Below are 18,149 nucleotides of genomic sequence, written 5' to 3' on the forward strand. Positions count from 1 at the left end.
CACATTGATTGATTTGTGGATGTTGAACCAACCTTGCAGCCCAGGGATAAATCCCACTTGGTCATGGTGAATAATCCTTTTAATGTACTGTTGGATCCTATTGGCTAGTATTTTGGTGAGAATTTTTGCATCCATGTTCATCAAGGATATTGGTCTGTAATTCTTCTTTTTGATGGGGTCTTTGTCTGGTTTGGGAATCAAGGTAATGGTGGCCTCATAAAACGAGTTTGGAAGTTTTCCTTCCATTTCTATTCTTTGAAACAGCTTCAGAGGAATAAGTATTAATTCTTCTTTAAATGTTTGGTAGAATTCCCCTGGGAAGCCATCTGGCCCTGGGCTCTTGTTTGTTGGGAGATTTTTGAATACTGCTTCAATTTCCTTACTGGTTATGAGTTTGTTCAGGTTTTCTATTTCTTCCTAGTTCGGTTTTGGTAGTTTATAGGTCTCTAGGAATGCATCCATTTCTTCCAGATTATCTAATTTGCTGGCATATAGTTGCTCATAATATGTTTTTATAATTGTTTGGATTTCTTTGGTGTTGGTTGTGATCTCTCCTCTTTCATTCATGATTTTATTTATTTGGGTCGTTTCTCTTTTCTTTTTGATAAGTCTGGCAAGGGGTTTATCAATCCGTCAATTCTTTCAAAGAACCAGCTCCTAGTTTCGTTGATCTGTTCTACTGTTCTTTTGGTTTCTATTTCATTGATTTCTGCTCTGATCTTTATTATTTCTCTTCTGCTGGGTTTAGGCTTTATTTGCTGTTCTTTCTCCAGCTCCTTTAGGGGTAGGGTTAGGTTGTGTATCTGAGACCTTCCTTGTTTCTTGAGAAAGGCTTGTATTATATATACTTTCCTCTTAGGACTGCCTTTGCTGCATCCCGAAGATTCTGAACAGTTGTGTTTTCATTTTCATTTGTTTCCATGAATTTAATTCCTCTTTAATTTCCTGGTTGACCCATTCATTCTTTAATAGGATGCTCTTTAGCCTCCATGTATTTGAGTTCTTTCCAACTTTCCTCTTGTGATTCAGTTCTAGTTTCAAAGCATTGTGGTCTGAAAATATGCAGAGAATGATCCTAATCTTTTGGTACTGGTTGAGACCTGATTTGTGACCTAAGATGTCATCTATTCTGGAGAATGTTCCATGGGCACTAGAGAAGAATGTGTATTCTGTTGCTTTGGGATGGAATGTTCTGAATGTATCTGTGAAGTCCATTTGGTCCAGTGTGTCATTTAAAGTCTTTATTTCCTTGTTGATCTTTCGCTTAGATGATCTGTCCATTTCAGTGAGGGGGGTGTTAAAGTCCCCCACTATTATTGTATTGTTGTCCATGTGTTTCTTTGCTTTTGTTATTAATTGCCTTATATAATTGGCCACTCCCATGTTAGGGGCATAGATACAATTGTTAGATCTTCTTGTTGGATAGACCCTTTAAGTAGCATACAGTGTCCTTCCTCATCTCTTATTACAGTCTTTGGTTTAAAATCTAATTTGTCTGATATAAGGATTGCCACCCCAGCTTTTTTTGATGTCCATTAGCATGGTAGATGGTTTTCCACCCCCTCACTTTAAATCTGGAAGTGTCTTTGGGTCTAAAATGAGTCTCTTGCAGGCAGCATATTGATGGGTCTTGTTTTTTTATCCAATCTGATGTGCTGTTTTTTTTAATTTGGACATTTAACCCATTTACATTCAGGGTAACTATTGAAAGATATGAATTTAGTGCCATTGTATTGCCTATAAGGTGACTGTTACTGTATATTATCTTTATTCCTTTCTGGTCTATGTTACTTTTAGGCTCTCTCTTTGCTTAGAAGACCCCTTTCAATATTTCTTGTAGGACTGGTTTCGTGTTTGCAAATTCTTTTAGTTTTTGTTTGTCCTGGAAGCTTTTTATCTCTTTTTCTATTTTCAATGACAGTCTCGCTGGATATAGTATTCTTTCCTGCGTATTCTTCTCATTTAGTGCTCTGAATATATCATGCCAGTCCTTTCTGGCCTGCCAGGTCTCTGTGGATAGTCTGCTGCCAATCTAATGTTTCTACCATTGTAGGTTACAGACCTCTTGTCCCAAGCTGCTTTCAGGATTTTCTCTTTGTCTCTGAGTCTTGTAAGTTTTACTATTTGATGTCAGGGTGTTGACCTATTTTTATTGATTTTGAGGGGGGTTCTCTGTGCCTCCTGGATTTTGATGCCTGTTTCCTTCCCCAAACTAGGGAAGTTCTCTGCTATAATTTGCTCCAATATACCTTCCGCCCCTCTCTTTCTTCTTCTTCTGGGATCCCAATTATTCTAATATTGTTTTGTCTTATGGTATCACTTATCTCTCGAATTCTGCCCTTGTGATCCAGCAGTTGTTTCTCTCTTTTTCTCAGCTTCTTTATTCTCCATCATTTGGTCTTTAATATCACTAATTCTCCCTTCAGCCTCATTTATCCTAGCAGTTAGAGCCTCCATTTTTGATTGCACCTCATTAATAGCCTTTTTGATTTTGACTTGGTTAGATTTTAGTTCTTTTATTTCTCCAGAAAGGGATTTTCTAGTATCTTTCATGCTTTTTTCAAGCCCAGCTAATATCTTTATAACATCATTCTGAACTCTAGTTCTGACATCTTACTAATGTCTGTACTGATTAGGTCCCTGCCAGTTGGTATTGCCTCTTGTTCCTCTTGTTCTTTTTTTTTGAGGTGAGTTTTTCCATCTGGTCATTTTGTCCAGAGGAGAATAGATGAATGAGAGAACAAAATGCTAACAGGGTAACAAGGAGCCCAGAAAAATATACACTGAACAAATCAGAAGAGACCCAAAACCAGTGGGTAAAGAAAGGGAAAGAAAAAAAAAAAGAATATGATCAGGCTGGTGAATAGATCAGAGCCACACACTAGATTTTGGGCATATTTTGGTCTGTTAGAAGAAACTGCCTCCCAAAATTTTAATGAAAGTAAAACTTATATATGTACAAAAATAAGGGTAAATACAATGAAGGGATGGAATATGACTGTAAAGATGAAAATTATAAAAGATTTTATAAAAGGAATTGATAAGATAAGAAGTTGATTGAAAAAAGAAAGAAGAAAAATTAAAAAAAAAAGGGGGAGAGAATGTGATCAGGCAGGAGACTAGAACTGAGCCATATACTAGAGATTTAGGGTATATTTTGGTCTGTTAGAAGAAACTGTATCCCAAAATTTTAAAGAGAGAAAAACATATATATACAAAAAATAAGGTTAATGACAATGAAGGGATAGAATATGACTCTAAAAATGAAAATTAAAAAAGATTTTTAAAAAGGGGATTGATAAGATATTGGTTGAAAAAGGGAAAAAGAAAAATTCAAAAAAATGGAAAAAGAAAAAAATAAAGAAATTAAAAAAAAATTAACTTTGAAAGACTCAAGAATCATGGGGAAAAAAGCCATGAATTCTATGTGCTGTATTCCCCTAGCTCTGGAGTTTTGCAGATCTCATTGATCAGTAAACTTGGGCTTGGCTGGCTGTTCTTGCTGATCTTCTGGGGGAGGGGCCTGTTGCAGTGCCCGAGGCGGAATTGCACCACCCTTGCTGGGGGCCAAGCTAGGTAATCTGCTCAGGGGAAGAGGCCCAAAAGCACACCTTTGAAGAACCCATGAAAATGCACCACTCTACAGGCTCTGGGCACAACTTATGGTGCCAGGTCAAGTAATAACTTTCATTCAACTTTCTCACTCCTTCCTCACTGTTCCCAACGTAGAGTGGTCAGAAAAGAGTTGGATTTTATAAAATCAATAGGATTTTATAATGGAGGGGACAGGGAAGCAAAAAACAGAGACAGTATAAAGAACCTACTTTGTAGAATTCCATCCCACACTGACATGAGCTATAGAAGAGAATTTTCAATTATTATTTTGGATTGCATATTCTAATTTTGAATTGATACACACTGCAAACTTAGTTGTCTATAGAAAATTGTTCCCTTCTTAAGAGTGACCAAAAAAAGCCATGGGCCTTTAATATTTTCATCAAAGGGAGGAAGTTTCTGTTCACCAGATAAATTCTAGAGATAGTGGGAAACAAAAATAGAGTAGAATTTTAATCACATTTTATGATTTGTAGCTTCTAAATTCTTTAACTCATTTTCTAAGTTTTATGCTTTTTTAAGACTATGAAAAAAGAATAGTAATCCATGCCAAGTTAATTATTTATAGCTATATTTCAATGAAAAGCATTCTTAGTTATGAAAAATGAAAACAAATGGTGACTGGTGTATGTCTTTAAAATTCTGAGATTGAGCTAGAAAGCCTAATCAATTGTAGGAAATTGCCCCAGAACCCTGTCCTTTCAAAATCCATTGCATCACCACAAACATATATGTTTGCAAATTATACACTTAGTGTTTATATGGAATCCTACAAATTCTATGAAATAGATGAAGGAATTAACCCCAATGCCCAGAGGTTGGACAGAGAGGTGAATGAGAAACTCAAGAACGGTATAAGTGCACAAATGTTTGTAGGAGAGAGAACATTGCACAATTTAAAGGGGTATGTATTCCTCAGGTTTAACTGAATAATGCTGTGAGGGAATATGAGGTCCAGAGTTACCAGAAAACCTGAAAATAAGATTGTCAGTTTCCTCCTTTGTTGCCGTTTTGTGAAATTTTGTTATTTTTAAATATTTTCCTGTTGTCATAAAACACTGTGTGGCCAAACACACACCTGCACCTGCAGATTATGTCAGAGGATGCTAGTCTGTGGACTCTGGAAGAAAGCCTGTTGGATTCTTCACCTAACTTATCCCAATTTATTTATTTATTAACTTTTTAAAGATTTTATGCACTTATTTGACAGAGAGACAGTGAGAGAAGGAACACAATCAGGGGGAGTGGGAGAGGGAGAAGCAGGCTTCCTGCTGAGCAGGAGCCTGATGGCAGGTGATAAACCAGTTGACAAATTTCAACTTGTCATTTTCTAATACTGGACGTTTTCCTGCATATCTAGCACAGATTCATAACATCACAGTTTCTCAATCTCTTTTCAAGCTTACAAGATATTTATTAACATTGGTCATTTAATTCTCCATACCTTCTCAAGCTCCTCTGGCTCTAACACTTCTCTAGGAACCAGAAATATTTGTGTTTGGATTATTGAACACATCCTGACACCACTTGAAACTTTGATGGGAATATTGTAGCAGTTTCTCTAATCAAACTATTATTCAAGGTGGTTAATATTGAGCAGCAATGGGACAGAGGCTCATGGTCTTTCAGTGTTAATGAAAACAGGAAGAAGATTAATAGTAGAATGGAAAACAATCAATAGGATTTTATAATGAGTAGGGAATTCTCCTTACAACGGGATGGTACCTATGTGTCTATGGAGATTTCAGCGTTTCAGCCAATATTTTGTCTCGGCCAAATCTAGTTTCTATTATACTAAGCTAGTACAAGCAAAAAAAAAAAAAAAAATTGCACCGAATTAATACCAAAATCCTCTCTGAAAACACTTGACCTTAGCACTTTTCTTTAAAGGTATTTATTTATTTATTTATTTTTATAATTTATTTATTTATTTATTTTCTTTAAAGGTATTTAAAGGTAAACATCTCTGGTCATTTTGTGGGTATGGGGTAATAAAAAGAGTTCAGATGACTAGTCAGGAAATTGCTCTAGCCCAGGGTTTCTCAAAATGTGTGTCCATGTACCAGTATATAAAAATTATTTGTAGTAATTGCTGGAAGCATAGCTGTTTGGATTTTACTGGAAGATCACAGGGTTGAGCCCTAGGAAAATCTATTTTTAACAGACACCTTAAGCGATTCTTATGAGTAATAAATGTTAAGACCTACTGATCTCAGTAATAGTGTGTGTGTGTCCTTGGGTTCTTCTCCGACAATGAGCCCAGTAACAGCAGCTTGTACAATCCCTTAAGCAGCAGCAAGGATTAAGTGAGATAATTGATCAATAAAGTACTTTGAAAAATGTGTAGTATTTTGCAAATGCAATGGATGGACTAGCAAGAGATTTAATGAGAAGAAGAAAGAACCTGGGGCACCTGGGTGGCTCAGTCGGTTAAAGCCTCTGACTCTTGGCTTCGGCTCAGGTCATGATCTCAAGGTCGCAGGATCAAGACCCGAGTTGGGCTGCATCCTCAGTACAGAGTCTGCTTGAGATTCTCTCCCTCTGCCCCCCCTTCTCTATATCTCTCTCAAATAAGTAAATAAAATCTTTTAAAAAAAGAAGAAAGAACCCTACTGAATACCAGGTTTATAAAAGTACTGGAAGTCCTATGGAGAGCCCTCCTCCTGAATTATTAGAGTTTTGTTACATATCCTTCTCCCTCCCCTTCTCATTCCTGATATTTCTCCATTCCAACCCTCTCTGAAAGGCTTCCTCTCTTTCTCCCAGCCTGTGGTACCTTCTCAGACTCCTTTAATCCCATCTTTACTCTCAATCTTTTTCCGGATGTCAATGAATTTCTCTTTCCCTCTCTGTCCTTTTTTTTTTTTTTTAAATCCCTCCCACCATCACATGTGTCCAAATTATATACAAATAATACCACATGGAAAATGGAGAAAGGTGTCTTTTGTTTATATGTACTCTGAGAAATGTCTCTCATGGCAGAGAATTGACCCTTTACATGAGAATCAGATACTTTCTTACAGCCCTATCTGAAAATTCCCAAAGGAAACAAACATTAGGGAATAGAATTGAGCATCTTGATCCAAAATGAACAAATCTAGAAATAACAGGATGAAAGTGAAGCAAGATAACTTGAGGCAAAATATACAGAAATTGCTCATTACAGAGAGATCATACAACTATAGATCTGGAGGAAAACTTCAGTATGATTTAGTCAAACTGCACTCCTATTATTGATGGGGAAATTAAAGACTTGAGAGGTTAAAACATTTGCTTTAAGCAAATGCTTTAAGCAAGCTTGTGCCCCCAGGTAACTAAGACCAAGGGCTTGTGGTCCCTGGTTCCTAAGACCAAGGGCTCTTGGCTTAGCCAACAGTACACTCCACCATTGCACAGGGCTGGCTTATGACATTAGTCAGAGCTCAGTGAAAAAAAAAAGTTGTTAAATTGCCAAATATATGCATATAGCTAAAGTAGACTTTATGTAATACACAGGTAAATGGTGTATACATTGTAGGTGTTTTGTGTCTTTATTTGGCAAAGTAAAAGCCTGTTAATTCTCTGTCAACTGTCCAAAGGGCATTTGATTATTTACTGATCAATGAAAATTTTAAAACCTGGAAATAACTGAATTATCTAATGCCTTTGCTTCGGGACAGGATTAGAATAAAGTTAATTACTCAACATAGTGAATGAAGTGAATGAAGACCTCAGAGTTAGAGCGGTAAAACCTGTAATCAATGCATCTTTACAACTGCATTTTCATAACTTTGCATTTGGTAGGGATGAGGAATAGTGTGATCTAAGTGTTTCAGAATTACTCAATGAATGATACATAGAATTACAGGATACCATTGTTTTTCTCGTGAGCAAGAAACAGGAATGACTCAACACCTGTATTCTGATAGTCACACCATTCCTATGTGATTTGAAGAGTCAGTATAAACCAAATGTGGGCATTTTCTGCTATTTATACAACAATAAGGTCAATTTCATAAAGCAAAGCAAATTAGTTCAGCCAACTGAGAGAGTATCCCAAAATGACCCTCACAACTTCTCCACTATACAGGCCAAGGATAAAAATAAATATGGTCCTCAAGTTACTGAAAACAAATCCAGGAATGTCTTGTACATTTTCAACTCTGCTGACTTTTGAAGAAATACATACAGTTCTCCAAATTAAAGCAAGAGTTTGTTAGTAAGCATCATCTACGTGTCCAAAGATAGGTCCTGGGGAAAAAAAGAGATCAACTGGACATTGTCTCTGTTCCCAACAGATGTACATTCAGTTAGGTTGTAAATGGACTCTAATAACAGGTTTTTAAATGGTTGGTAGCATTGTCATTTTTCTTTCTTCTACTTGGCAAATTTATAGAGTTGTAAACTTCAATTAATATAAAACTTGTACTCAACAAATGAGGCTGTCAGGAAAAGAAAGAAGAAAAGAAAAATAAAAGAAGTTTATGGATTCACATAATTTCATTATCTTAATCCCCAAAATGCAATTACTATTAATAAATCTTTAATTAGTTAATTCTATGCATTTAAAATGGCGGGTCTCGTTTTTTAAAACGGATTTGCAGGGAGAGATAGTTGAGGGATGTCTCATTGTAGGAGAGAGGAGTAGTCACAATGGCCATGAGCTGGCAAGTGCAGGAGTGGCCTCTGTGCCCCAGGGACAGTATCTAAGAGCTCAGCATTATGTCCTCACACTTGTCGAATGCCCTAGGAGGACGATTTCACAATTCATACCACAAAAAAAATTTCTTTTCCCATTTCAGTTAAAAATAAGCTCAATGTGTGATACAAATGGTTTTCTGTATTTTATGTGTGTGGTTTTTTAATAACTCAAGCATTATTTCAACACATGGCTCCTTGAATGTGTAGCAGCCATAGAAAAACATATAAAGGTATTATAGCCAAAAGAGCAAGGGTAGAATAGCAGATACAGACCCAGCCAATGAGGAAAAATTCTCAAATTTATGAAATGCCTTCCTACTTATCCCTTGATTCTGTGAGTTAAATATTAGCTTGTCTATTAATAACTAATATTTAAATAGTAATTTATGGCTTACAGAGCACTTTAAAATAGGTTTTCTGATTTTCATGTAACTCTAATACTGTGTCAACAAATATCATTTTTCTCATATTTAGAGAAAGAAAAGGAGGCTAGGAAGTATTTAATATCTTGGTCAATTTCAGCATACTAAGAAGTTAGACCCAAACTTGGTTCTCAATTAAAGTCAAGGTTCCTTCCACTAACGTATTCCACCTCTCAGATCAAGCGGTGTTTGAAGACAGGTAATAACATGTAAGGATGTTGACAATTCTCAGACTACAAAGTTAGAATCCTCATTAAAAACAAACATAATTTTATGTATGAATTTCAGTGATTAGTGAGTTAAATAACCTACAAATCTGAAAGACACTTTAGAGAATACAGTCTGCATATATCAAATGGTGCCTGTATATATTGTGATTAAAAATATAACTTTCCGGGGCGCCTGGGTGGCTCAGTTGGTTAAGAAACTGCCTTCGGCTCAGGTCATGATTCTGGAGCCCCGGGATCGAGTCCCACATCGGCTCCCTGCTCAGCAGGGAGTCTGCTTCTCCCTCTGACCCTCCCCCTCTCATGCTCTCTGTCTCCCATTCTCTCTCTCAGATAAATAAATAAAACCTTTTAAAAAAAATATATAACTTGGCAATCATCTTTCTAGTATCTCATACCGATTCTTCCGTGAAAAATTTTCATGTGTTGGTTTTTCACTTTGTGAGAATTAACATTATAATTATTTAAATATTTGCTGATTTTGCATTAGAATCAATTTGGAAATAAGGCAGTTTATCTAAGGAATGGGATATAATAAACTATAGGACTCTGAGTTCCCAAACTCAGCAAACCTTAAGAAGTTGTCACATGCACAACACTATGTTGGGTGCTTTGTGTACCTCTCTTCACATAATCTCCCTAACACTCCTACGAGGTAGGCCCTGCACTCATCCTATTTTACAGCTGAGAGAGCTGAAGGTGAAGTAACTTGCCCAAGTTCACAAAGACAGTAAGTGGCAGAGCTGGAATTTGAACCCAGACATTCCGGCTCCAAAAGAATTATAAATGTGACACTAAGTGATTAATTCACTAATAGCTATTTCCTCTGCTTCTTTTCTTCTCCTCCAAGTCCCATATTAGCTGCACTCACATTTATATTACAGCCAAGTACATTTTTTTTCAACTAACTTAACAAGGGGTTGGTAGGCAAATGCCTACAATTCCTTCCAATGCAACCTCTACTAATTAACTGAATCAAGCGTATGAAGAGGATCATTATCACTAAGCAGAAACTCATTTGTGGCTCTTAGTTTGTGGTTTAAAGGTGTGGAAGATGTTAGGAGAGGCAGCAGTGGCTTCTGAATTACTCAAGTGACAAGTCCCTATCCTTCCTCTCTTCTATTCGAAAAACTCAACTTGCTACAATTTCACCACGCTGGAAGGCAGCAAGCTATAAGGAAGATTTTGAAGAACAACATCCTCTGGTTTGATTTTAAGCCACATCACTCTAGTATAATTTTATAGTCTCGTTTCCTAATCATTAAAATGGGAATCATAAAGTCAGCCTTAGTGTTGTGATGGAAGGAATCTGTGTAAAGGGCCAGGCAAAATGAATGGTAGATGTCAGGAGATGTTGTGACGACACTCACCTGGGTTAACTTGGACCCAATGCAACTGAGTCTGGGTTCTGACACAACTACTTTGGGTTCAAGCCAGAACATGACTGAATAGACAGATGTAAAAGCAGTTCATATTTCAGATGAGCAGCACACCAAGAATAAAATCAATGGCTTCAACATTTTTGGCTACTAACCGCACAATATAATTCATTACTGACTCTATACAAATAGGCAAATGATTGCCTTAGAACAGGGCCTGCTTAGAATATTGTTGAACGTATTCAACAAAAGATTGATAAAACTTTTCATTTGTTTGTTTTTTAAATGAAGAGGAAGAAAGGGAGTGAATAATAATAATAATTAATAATAATAATTGGGAGTAAATAATAATTGGAGTATCAGAGAAATGGTAGCAATCTATATATACCACAATCTCGATATACACTATCATTCAAACCAAAAAGTTCCCATCAAGAAAAATAATAAATCCTGGATTTCCCCAGAAAGCAGAGCCTGAGACAAAGGCTGGTGTGCAGACAGTTTGTAAAGGAGCGTGAAGTCTGGGAAAGGCATAGAGGACTACAGCAGTGAAACGGAGCAGGAACAGAGGAGGAAAGCACTCATTCACTGGCTCCATCCCCCCTTTCAACAAGAGTGGTCTCAGAGAGGGCTACTGCCCCTGCTCTTCCAGCTCAGACATACAACTCTGCCAGCTGGGGTTCTGCAGGTGACACATGCCTTGGTATCAGAATAACAGCAGACAGGAAAGCAAAAGGTCTATATTCACTCAAGGCGAGGTGCTGTCAGGCTACACGAGTGCATAGCAGGTTGCCATCACAACGGCCGGAGTAAACACAGCCAGAGAGGGTGTAGGGAAAGACACAGCAGGTGTCTAATACTTGTACTATTTAGAGACTACTTATGATGATCTCTGCTGATATTTCTACAAGACACAAAACTTCTATTTACGTTTAGAACACGATTTTTCTTTTCTTTTCTTTTTTTAAAAACGATTTTTCTTACCGTTGTCCCAAATTTGGGAACCATATAGTGGCCTTTCTAGATGTAACTGTAATTGATATCACTGTTTTTTCACGTCGATGCTGATGTGGTGTCTGCAACAGTACAAAAAGGATCTTGTTTGCTAACTGAAAGAGTTTCTTTTAACACCCAACCGGCATTATTATCCTAGCCTGATAGAGCTATAATGACCCACAGGAATTCAGTAACAGGAAAGGAGGCCCTTACTAACAGGAATTGAATGTCCCTTAGAGTACATTCCTGCTTTGACATTCAGGGTTTAGAAATGTGCATCTCAAATTGTTCTCAAAGATGAAGAGGAAGTTGGAAAGTGATGACTAAAAAAAACCGCATAGAAGTTACTTGAATTAGATAATTACTCACAAGTTAAAATATTTACCTGAAGCTTGAAATGTACCTTCGTCAATGAAAAGGAAAGGACAGGCGATGATCCAGTAAAATAAAAGCTTTCTGAAACCCTCAAATGTGCATCGTCTTTTTCCCTCAATTATCTGAATAATTACAATTAGCAAGATAAAATCACCAGAGAACTTACTGGTGACAACCGTTATGAGTCTCTTGAAAATAGGAATTCTAGAATGATCACTTCTACTTTTAAGCAGAGACTATTAAAAAAATGAGTCGTGGAAAAAATGAATCTTAAACAAACGGTTTGGGGACTAAATACTTCCCCATTGGATTTGTTTGCATATTGGTTATTCCTCCCACAATAGATCACTCATTTCAGGTAAGAATTTCTGATAGTGATGAAGCTAAGCAGAATAAGTAAAATGATCTGCTCTAGAGCAACTCACATGCGATCAAAAATAACACATGAATTAATGATGTGTGGTATTTATTTAACTTTCTTAAACTTCCCTTTTTGTGAACTTTGTTTTTTAAAAAAGCCGTTTTGTATTTTTAAGAAGTTGGTTGAGAATAAGGTTTCTCCTTGAATATTTCTAACTATAAGAAGATATTACATAAAGTATTTTATACCCCAAAAGGAAAGGTAGAGCCAGTTCTTTTTAGATATTCTTCCTCCCAAGGATTATAGTCAGAGTAGTTTACTTCTCCAGATTTGTTGTTAATTACCGTCACCTGGTACTAGATTGTCCATCTATCCCTATCACCTTCTCTCCTGGCTAGACTTTGGGAATTGGCTTACCTTTGATAAGAAGCCCCTTTCCGTATATTTTGTGCCCATTTTCATAGCCAGGGATCAAAGTAATCCACTCGTATCCATGTTCTATGCTATGAGTCATATGTGTCCATAATCTTTTCACAAGGACAAGGCAGTAAACTGGTAAGTGATTGTCATTGTAAGAAATTAAAAATGAAAAAAATGAAGGCAATTGTATCATTCCTTTAAGTGTTCACTCAGCTATGTGTCCTTACTATAACAGTTTTGAACTGTTACTGGACAGGGGCACCTGGATGGCTCAGTCAGTTAAGCGTCTGCCTTTGGCTCAGGTCATGGTCCCAGGGTCCTGGGATCGAGTCCCCCATGGGGCTCCTTGCTCAGTGGGGAGCCTGCTTCTCTCTCTGCCTGCCGCTCCCCCTGCTTGTGCTCTCTCTCTCTCTCTGCCAAATAAATAAATATAAATAAAATCTTAAAAAAAAAAGAACTGTTACTGGACAAACAAACTACATATGGTAATATATATGGCCCCTACTTTCAAGGTGTTTATAGTCTGGTAGAGGAAATAAGATATGCCTACAAATAATTATGATAGAATTAAAAAAAAACCAAGTGCCACAAGAGAGTTAGAAATATGAGCATCTAGGCGAGAAATAAATTGTTTTTCTATGTTATTAATTCTACAATAAGCAGGACTAAGAACTCCTGGGATTCAAGAGTAAAGAACACTCACCCCCTCATCCAGCTGCAGGGGCATTCCAACTACCCATGGATTTTAATTTACCCTGAACATCTCTATTTAAATATCTTATCAGGATTTCAAACTCACCATGTCCAAAGTCAAATACATCATTTTCTCCTTAAACTATCTCCACCTATCTTTCCCTCCCTCAGTTCCCAAACCATTTCCCTACTCCTAGTATTCAGATAATCCTTTGTATATCACAGTCACGTTCTCCCTCATTGCCAGTCAAGAATATGTCAAATCACCACTTTCTACTTCCTTTAAGCACTTCCCCAGATCCTTCTTTTTATTTTATTGATAGGCTTTCAGACTTGCCATAGCATTTGCACTATTTTCTTTATCTTGTGTCTCTCCTGACTACAATAGTCTAATTTATTTCCTGCTGACAGATTAATCTTCCCAATTTATAGCCCCAATCATAATTCCCACACTCAAACACATTTAGAGGCTCTAAACTAATCAACTATTCAATTTTAACTATTGACTATTAACTAGTCAGTATCCCTCATCCTGGTAGTCAACATATATCTTGAGGCTCTATTTCCAACCTTATTTTCCAAAACTTACCTATGTCTAATCTGTGACCTCCTTACATGTGTACACTAGAATATTCTGATGTTTTCATGTTCCTATGCAAGAAACTCCTTGATCTGAAACCTCCTGTTTTTCAAATTTCAAAGTTTATCATAATTTCCACTTTTATATGAATTCTTTACTGATGCCCCACAGCCAAAACTAAGCTCTGAACCATTCTTTATTTACCACTTAAGACCTACAATACAATCAAAATTACTTGACTCCTCTTTTCTCTCCCATTTCAAGGGCCATGGCTGAGTCTTACTGATCTCTGTAAATCTATAGCATTTAGCATAATGTCTGACTTACAGTCTGATCCATTTTTTTCCCCATGAAACTGAATGTTCAATCACTAACAAATGAATTCTCCAAGCAATGATTTTTCAGATACCAATGAAATGATGTTTTTTCCTGTTTGCAAATGCCTAACACATTTTAATCTTTCCTAAATTAACATCAAGTTCAAAAAGCAAATGGCACTGGGAGAGTACATTGTTTCCTGGGCCTCCTTTCTCTTAGAATCCCTTTTCATTTAACTTCTCTTGGTTCTGACAGTCAAAGGCTCATCCATCTAGGCTTAAAAGCCAAAAGGGGTTTAAAAGCCACAGGAGGGGGCTGTTCAGTTTTAAATACAATTTAGAAAACCTTGGGAAAGAATGACAGTTCTTTTTCAGGAATCTTCCCTACGTATTTCAACAGAACAGCTTTGCAAATTGGAAATGGTAAAATATTATACCACCAACCAAGTAATAGAAAGTCGCTCGCTGCTGTGTAGAAAGATTCACTTGATTTTCACAAGGAGCACAAAAGACTACATTGTATGTATTTAAATCTGAGACTGACAAAAATGTCAGAAGGAAAAAGAAAAGTAGTCAATTTCTCTAAAAGATCATTATTTAGGAATAAATTACTATGCAAAGAAGCATGGATCTTCTTGACAACTTGTGAATTTAAGGCCGATGAAATGCCTCCCTCCTCATCCCTAATAATCAACTCTGCTGATGAAATATGGTAAGCATTCTAAGTTTGGGGAATGTACAAAGCTTTGAAATCAATGTGTTTCCGGTACAGGGGATTAAGGAAAGAACTTAATAAATCAGCTTAGGAAATGCTTCATTTCCTGTGCCCTATCTGGGAAGGGAAACATAAAACAGGCAGAACCAGGTGCAACAAAATCATACACCTGGATGGACAATCTCTTCCAGTTCCTTCTAGGTACCACTCAGATGGTCAGTTTATGCTCTGGAGCTAGAGCTTCCTTTTCTAAGGCAAATGGAGTAGTTTTTGCAGACACTTTCCTTAAGTTAACAAACAGGGTTGTTGGCAGAGGTTGAAGGAGATAGTCATTATGTAATTATTATCTCTGCTCAAAAGAGAAATTATCCTACTTGGGTTAATAGTTCATTAGAAAGAAGACACCATTAATGGGCTGGGCTCATTTCTGGTTAGGTAAAAGAAGTTGGTATCTTCCCAAAATGATCATAATAGAAAAGCCTGCCAGGTCATCTCTGGGTTGTCCTCCACTTTCCGTCTTCCTTATGGCTAGGTTTTGCAAGCTGATTCTATTGATCCTATTCCATTTTGCTTTCAGAAAGACACATAATCCATTCAGAGTTTAACAATGCCAGGAAAATAGTGTACTCGGTGGTGCTTACAGACCTGGAGTGGTGAGCAGCCTAACCCAGACTTTCAATTTTATATTGACCTGGCACCTGTTTGTGAGCAGTGTTCTTCATGGCATCGGGATTTCCCATGCATACCGACGAGTTACTTATAAGCTTATGCACTGATTTCTGGGACCCTTCATAACTACTCTTTATTTTAAAAAATCAGATGCCAGGTAACTCTTCTAAGTTAGATTTTCTGGCCTTGATACCTGCTGCAACTTAACTCTGGAAATGCCAAGATGCATGATAAGCAATCATATGTGATTTTGGAGTGTTCGGGAATTTGTCCTAAATTTATATATGTATTTTGGGAAATTAATGGTAAATATCATCCAAGGAGTGTGCATAATTTTTCCTACACTATTATTCTAAATTACAATTTTTGTAGGCAGCAAACTTTTGAAAAAAGCACATGCAAAATAAAATTAGGACTGATTGTTTTCCAGGGCTCCTCAGAATCAGTATTTCCCAACTGTGTTCTTTTATGATAGTTTGTACTTTGGTTTTCACACTTATTAAATCTGTCTTGTATTAGAATTACGTATTTGTTTTTCCCAACAGTACATTGACCACTGTTGGTAAGGACAATGTCTTAATCATTTATGTATTCCTTGCACCGATGAGTACATAGTAGGGTCCTAATAAATATTCATTAAATGTAATTGCTCACAGGGAATCCCTCAGAAAGGGCTAACACAGTCATATGTAATAATTTCTTGCAACTGGTCATTAATATAGTCAGGGCTCATAGTGATTCATATACATCTCTTATCTGAGTTTCTGAAATTGCAATCAGTGGGTAGGATTCTTATGTCCATAAATTTCTGAAATGTTGTGCAAAATGTTGTGTGTATATGTGTAGATCTGTGCTTATTTCCAGAACAAATGTTATTAACTTTAATCAAATGACTCTCCTCTTTACCCACCCTGCCCCCTTGAGATATTAATATTCACTTCCCCAGGCAGCTTGATCCAGCCTCTCAATTTATCAGAGCCAAAAGATATTTGGGACAAATATAGGCCAGCATCTGCAATGCAGTATTTCTGATTACAGCCTTTCACCCATACTTGACAATCTTGTTATTTCTAGACTTAACGCCTGAGAGGAGCACATTTTTGAGAAAGAGTACATTTGTAACCAGCATTTTATCCCCAGATTTTTATTCTCCCAAAATGCTATCGCGTATTCTCAGTACCTTTATGGTGCCATCAAATACACCGCAAGGCCACTGCACCAGCAAACATTTCCTTTCAGTGAAAACAACAAACATCTTCTCCATGGAGCCTTCCCCACGGACTCCCTGCCAACACCCACACACTCGACTCAGCAAATGAATTGCTGTATACAAGTTTCGGGGGAAGGTCCCTGAAGGTAAACTGAGGCTAACAGTCCTCCCCCACCCCCCCAGTGATTTCGGATCCACACCATCAGAAGAATAAGAGAAAATGGTACCTGTGTTGTTTTCACTGCTACAAAGACTGGACAGAAGAAGACAAAGGATGGTCACTTGAAGGAGTTCCATGGTGCTCGTGGACCGTCTCAGTGGTGCTTCTCTCCAGAGTCCCGCAGAGATAACTCCCTCCCAGCCTGGCAGGGCCTTATTAGCAAATGGAAAAGGTGTGCTGAATGTGAGCAGTCACTGCCCATTCCCACTGATTTCGGGGGCTCTGATAAAGAACGGGAGGAAATACACACACTCCCTTTGGGAGTTCAGCAGAGAGGAGATTTATTGTTTCAGTCCCTTACAGGAACTTTTTTTTCTCTTCCTCTGGCAGCGACTTGTGTTTTTGTTACTACATTATTTTGTTCTTCTTCAACAAAAAGGTCAGGGCGGGTTCTGAACAGAAACAGATCTTTCTTGAGAATGGATCATACAGCTTTCTAACTTTTGTTTTGAAAGTGTGTTTCGGAGTGGTTATAGAAAGGGCCTGATTAACTGGAGACTCGCTTTGGATAAAGAGGCTTTCATTGCCTGAGGGTTAAAGTTTGGAGCAAAGTCCACAAGGAATCAACTCTTCTTCTTTCTTTCCAACTTGAAAGCCAGATTAGCAAAGACCACCTTCTGGAGATAAGTGCAAAACCTTATTAAATAGGTCCTGCTATGCTCTCGAGTGTGCAAAAGACTACCTAGGGATGTCCAGGGAGGTTTTCAGAATATTTCTAATAGAATTAAGCAACGACGTGACCGTTCACTGCTCATTCCTGGTTTTTATTGGTGGAATTTGATGAAGAGTAAAGAAAAATGAGTTACACAAGTACCCCCCGCTTTGGGAAACTAGTGTTGGGCGTCTACGTGGCAGCGAGCTGTTGTAGAGGCCGCGCGCACCCTGAGCAGCCAGAGGGGCCCCGGCAAGCTCCTACCCGGGACCGCACTCAGCGCCCCAGCATCACGCCACTGCAGCTTTGAACTGTATCCTGGGAGCATCGGGCCTTTATCTCCACTGATCTTGTGCATCCATTAGCACGATTGTATCCTAAGGTATGAGAAAAGCCTAATAAGAAAGGTTATTTTGCGGGGAGGAGGTTGGGAATGCTTAAAAATTTCTCCATGTAAATTAATAATTGCTTCTTCACTTTACACCATTTCCACTTACAGACATTTTCGTAAGAATGCTCTACTTGCAGATACCGAGGGAAACCTGTAACACCCCCACCCCCCACCCCCCACCACACCCCTCGCAAGGATACTCTTCTCTAAGAAATATGATTGAAATG

The 18,149-nt window shown here is 37.7% G+C and overlaps 1 protein-coding gene across 1 annotated transcript in view; it reads right to left on the reverse strand.

The window, feature by feature from the left end:
- EMCN (endomucin) overlaps window positions 1–17,122 on the reverse strand; it is a 94,485-nt gene extending 77,363 nt beyond the window's left edge. Inside the window, exon 1 of the mRNA XM_036095817.2 lies at window positions 16,887–17,122. Within this exon, the coding sequence (XP_035951710.1) occupies window positions 16,887–16,956 (70 nt within the window). The 5' untranslated portion in view covers window positions 16,957–17,122. The remainder of the gene's footprint in view (window positions 1–16,886) is intronic.
- Window positions 17,123–18,149: the final 1,027 nt, after the last annotated feature.

The sequence above is a fragment of the Halichoerus grypus genome, chromosome 3, assembly GCF_964656455.1.
Source record: "Halichoerus grypus chromosome 3, mHalGry1.hap1.1, whole genome shotgun sequence".
Lineage (NCBI taxonomy): Eukaryota > Metazoa > Chordata > Mammalia > Carnivora > Phocidae > Halichoerus > Halichoerus grypus.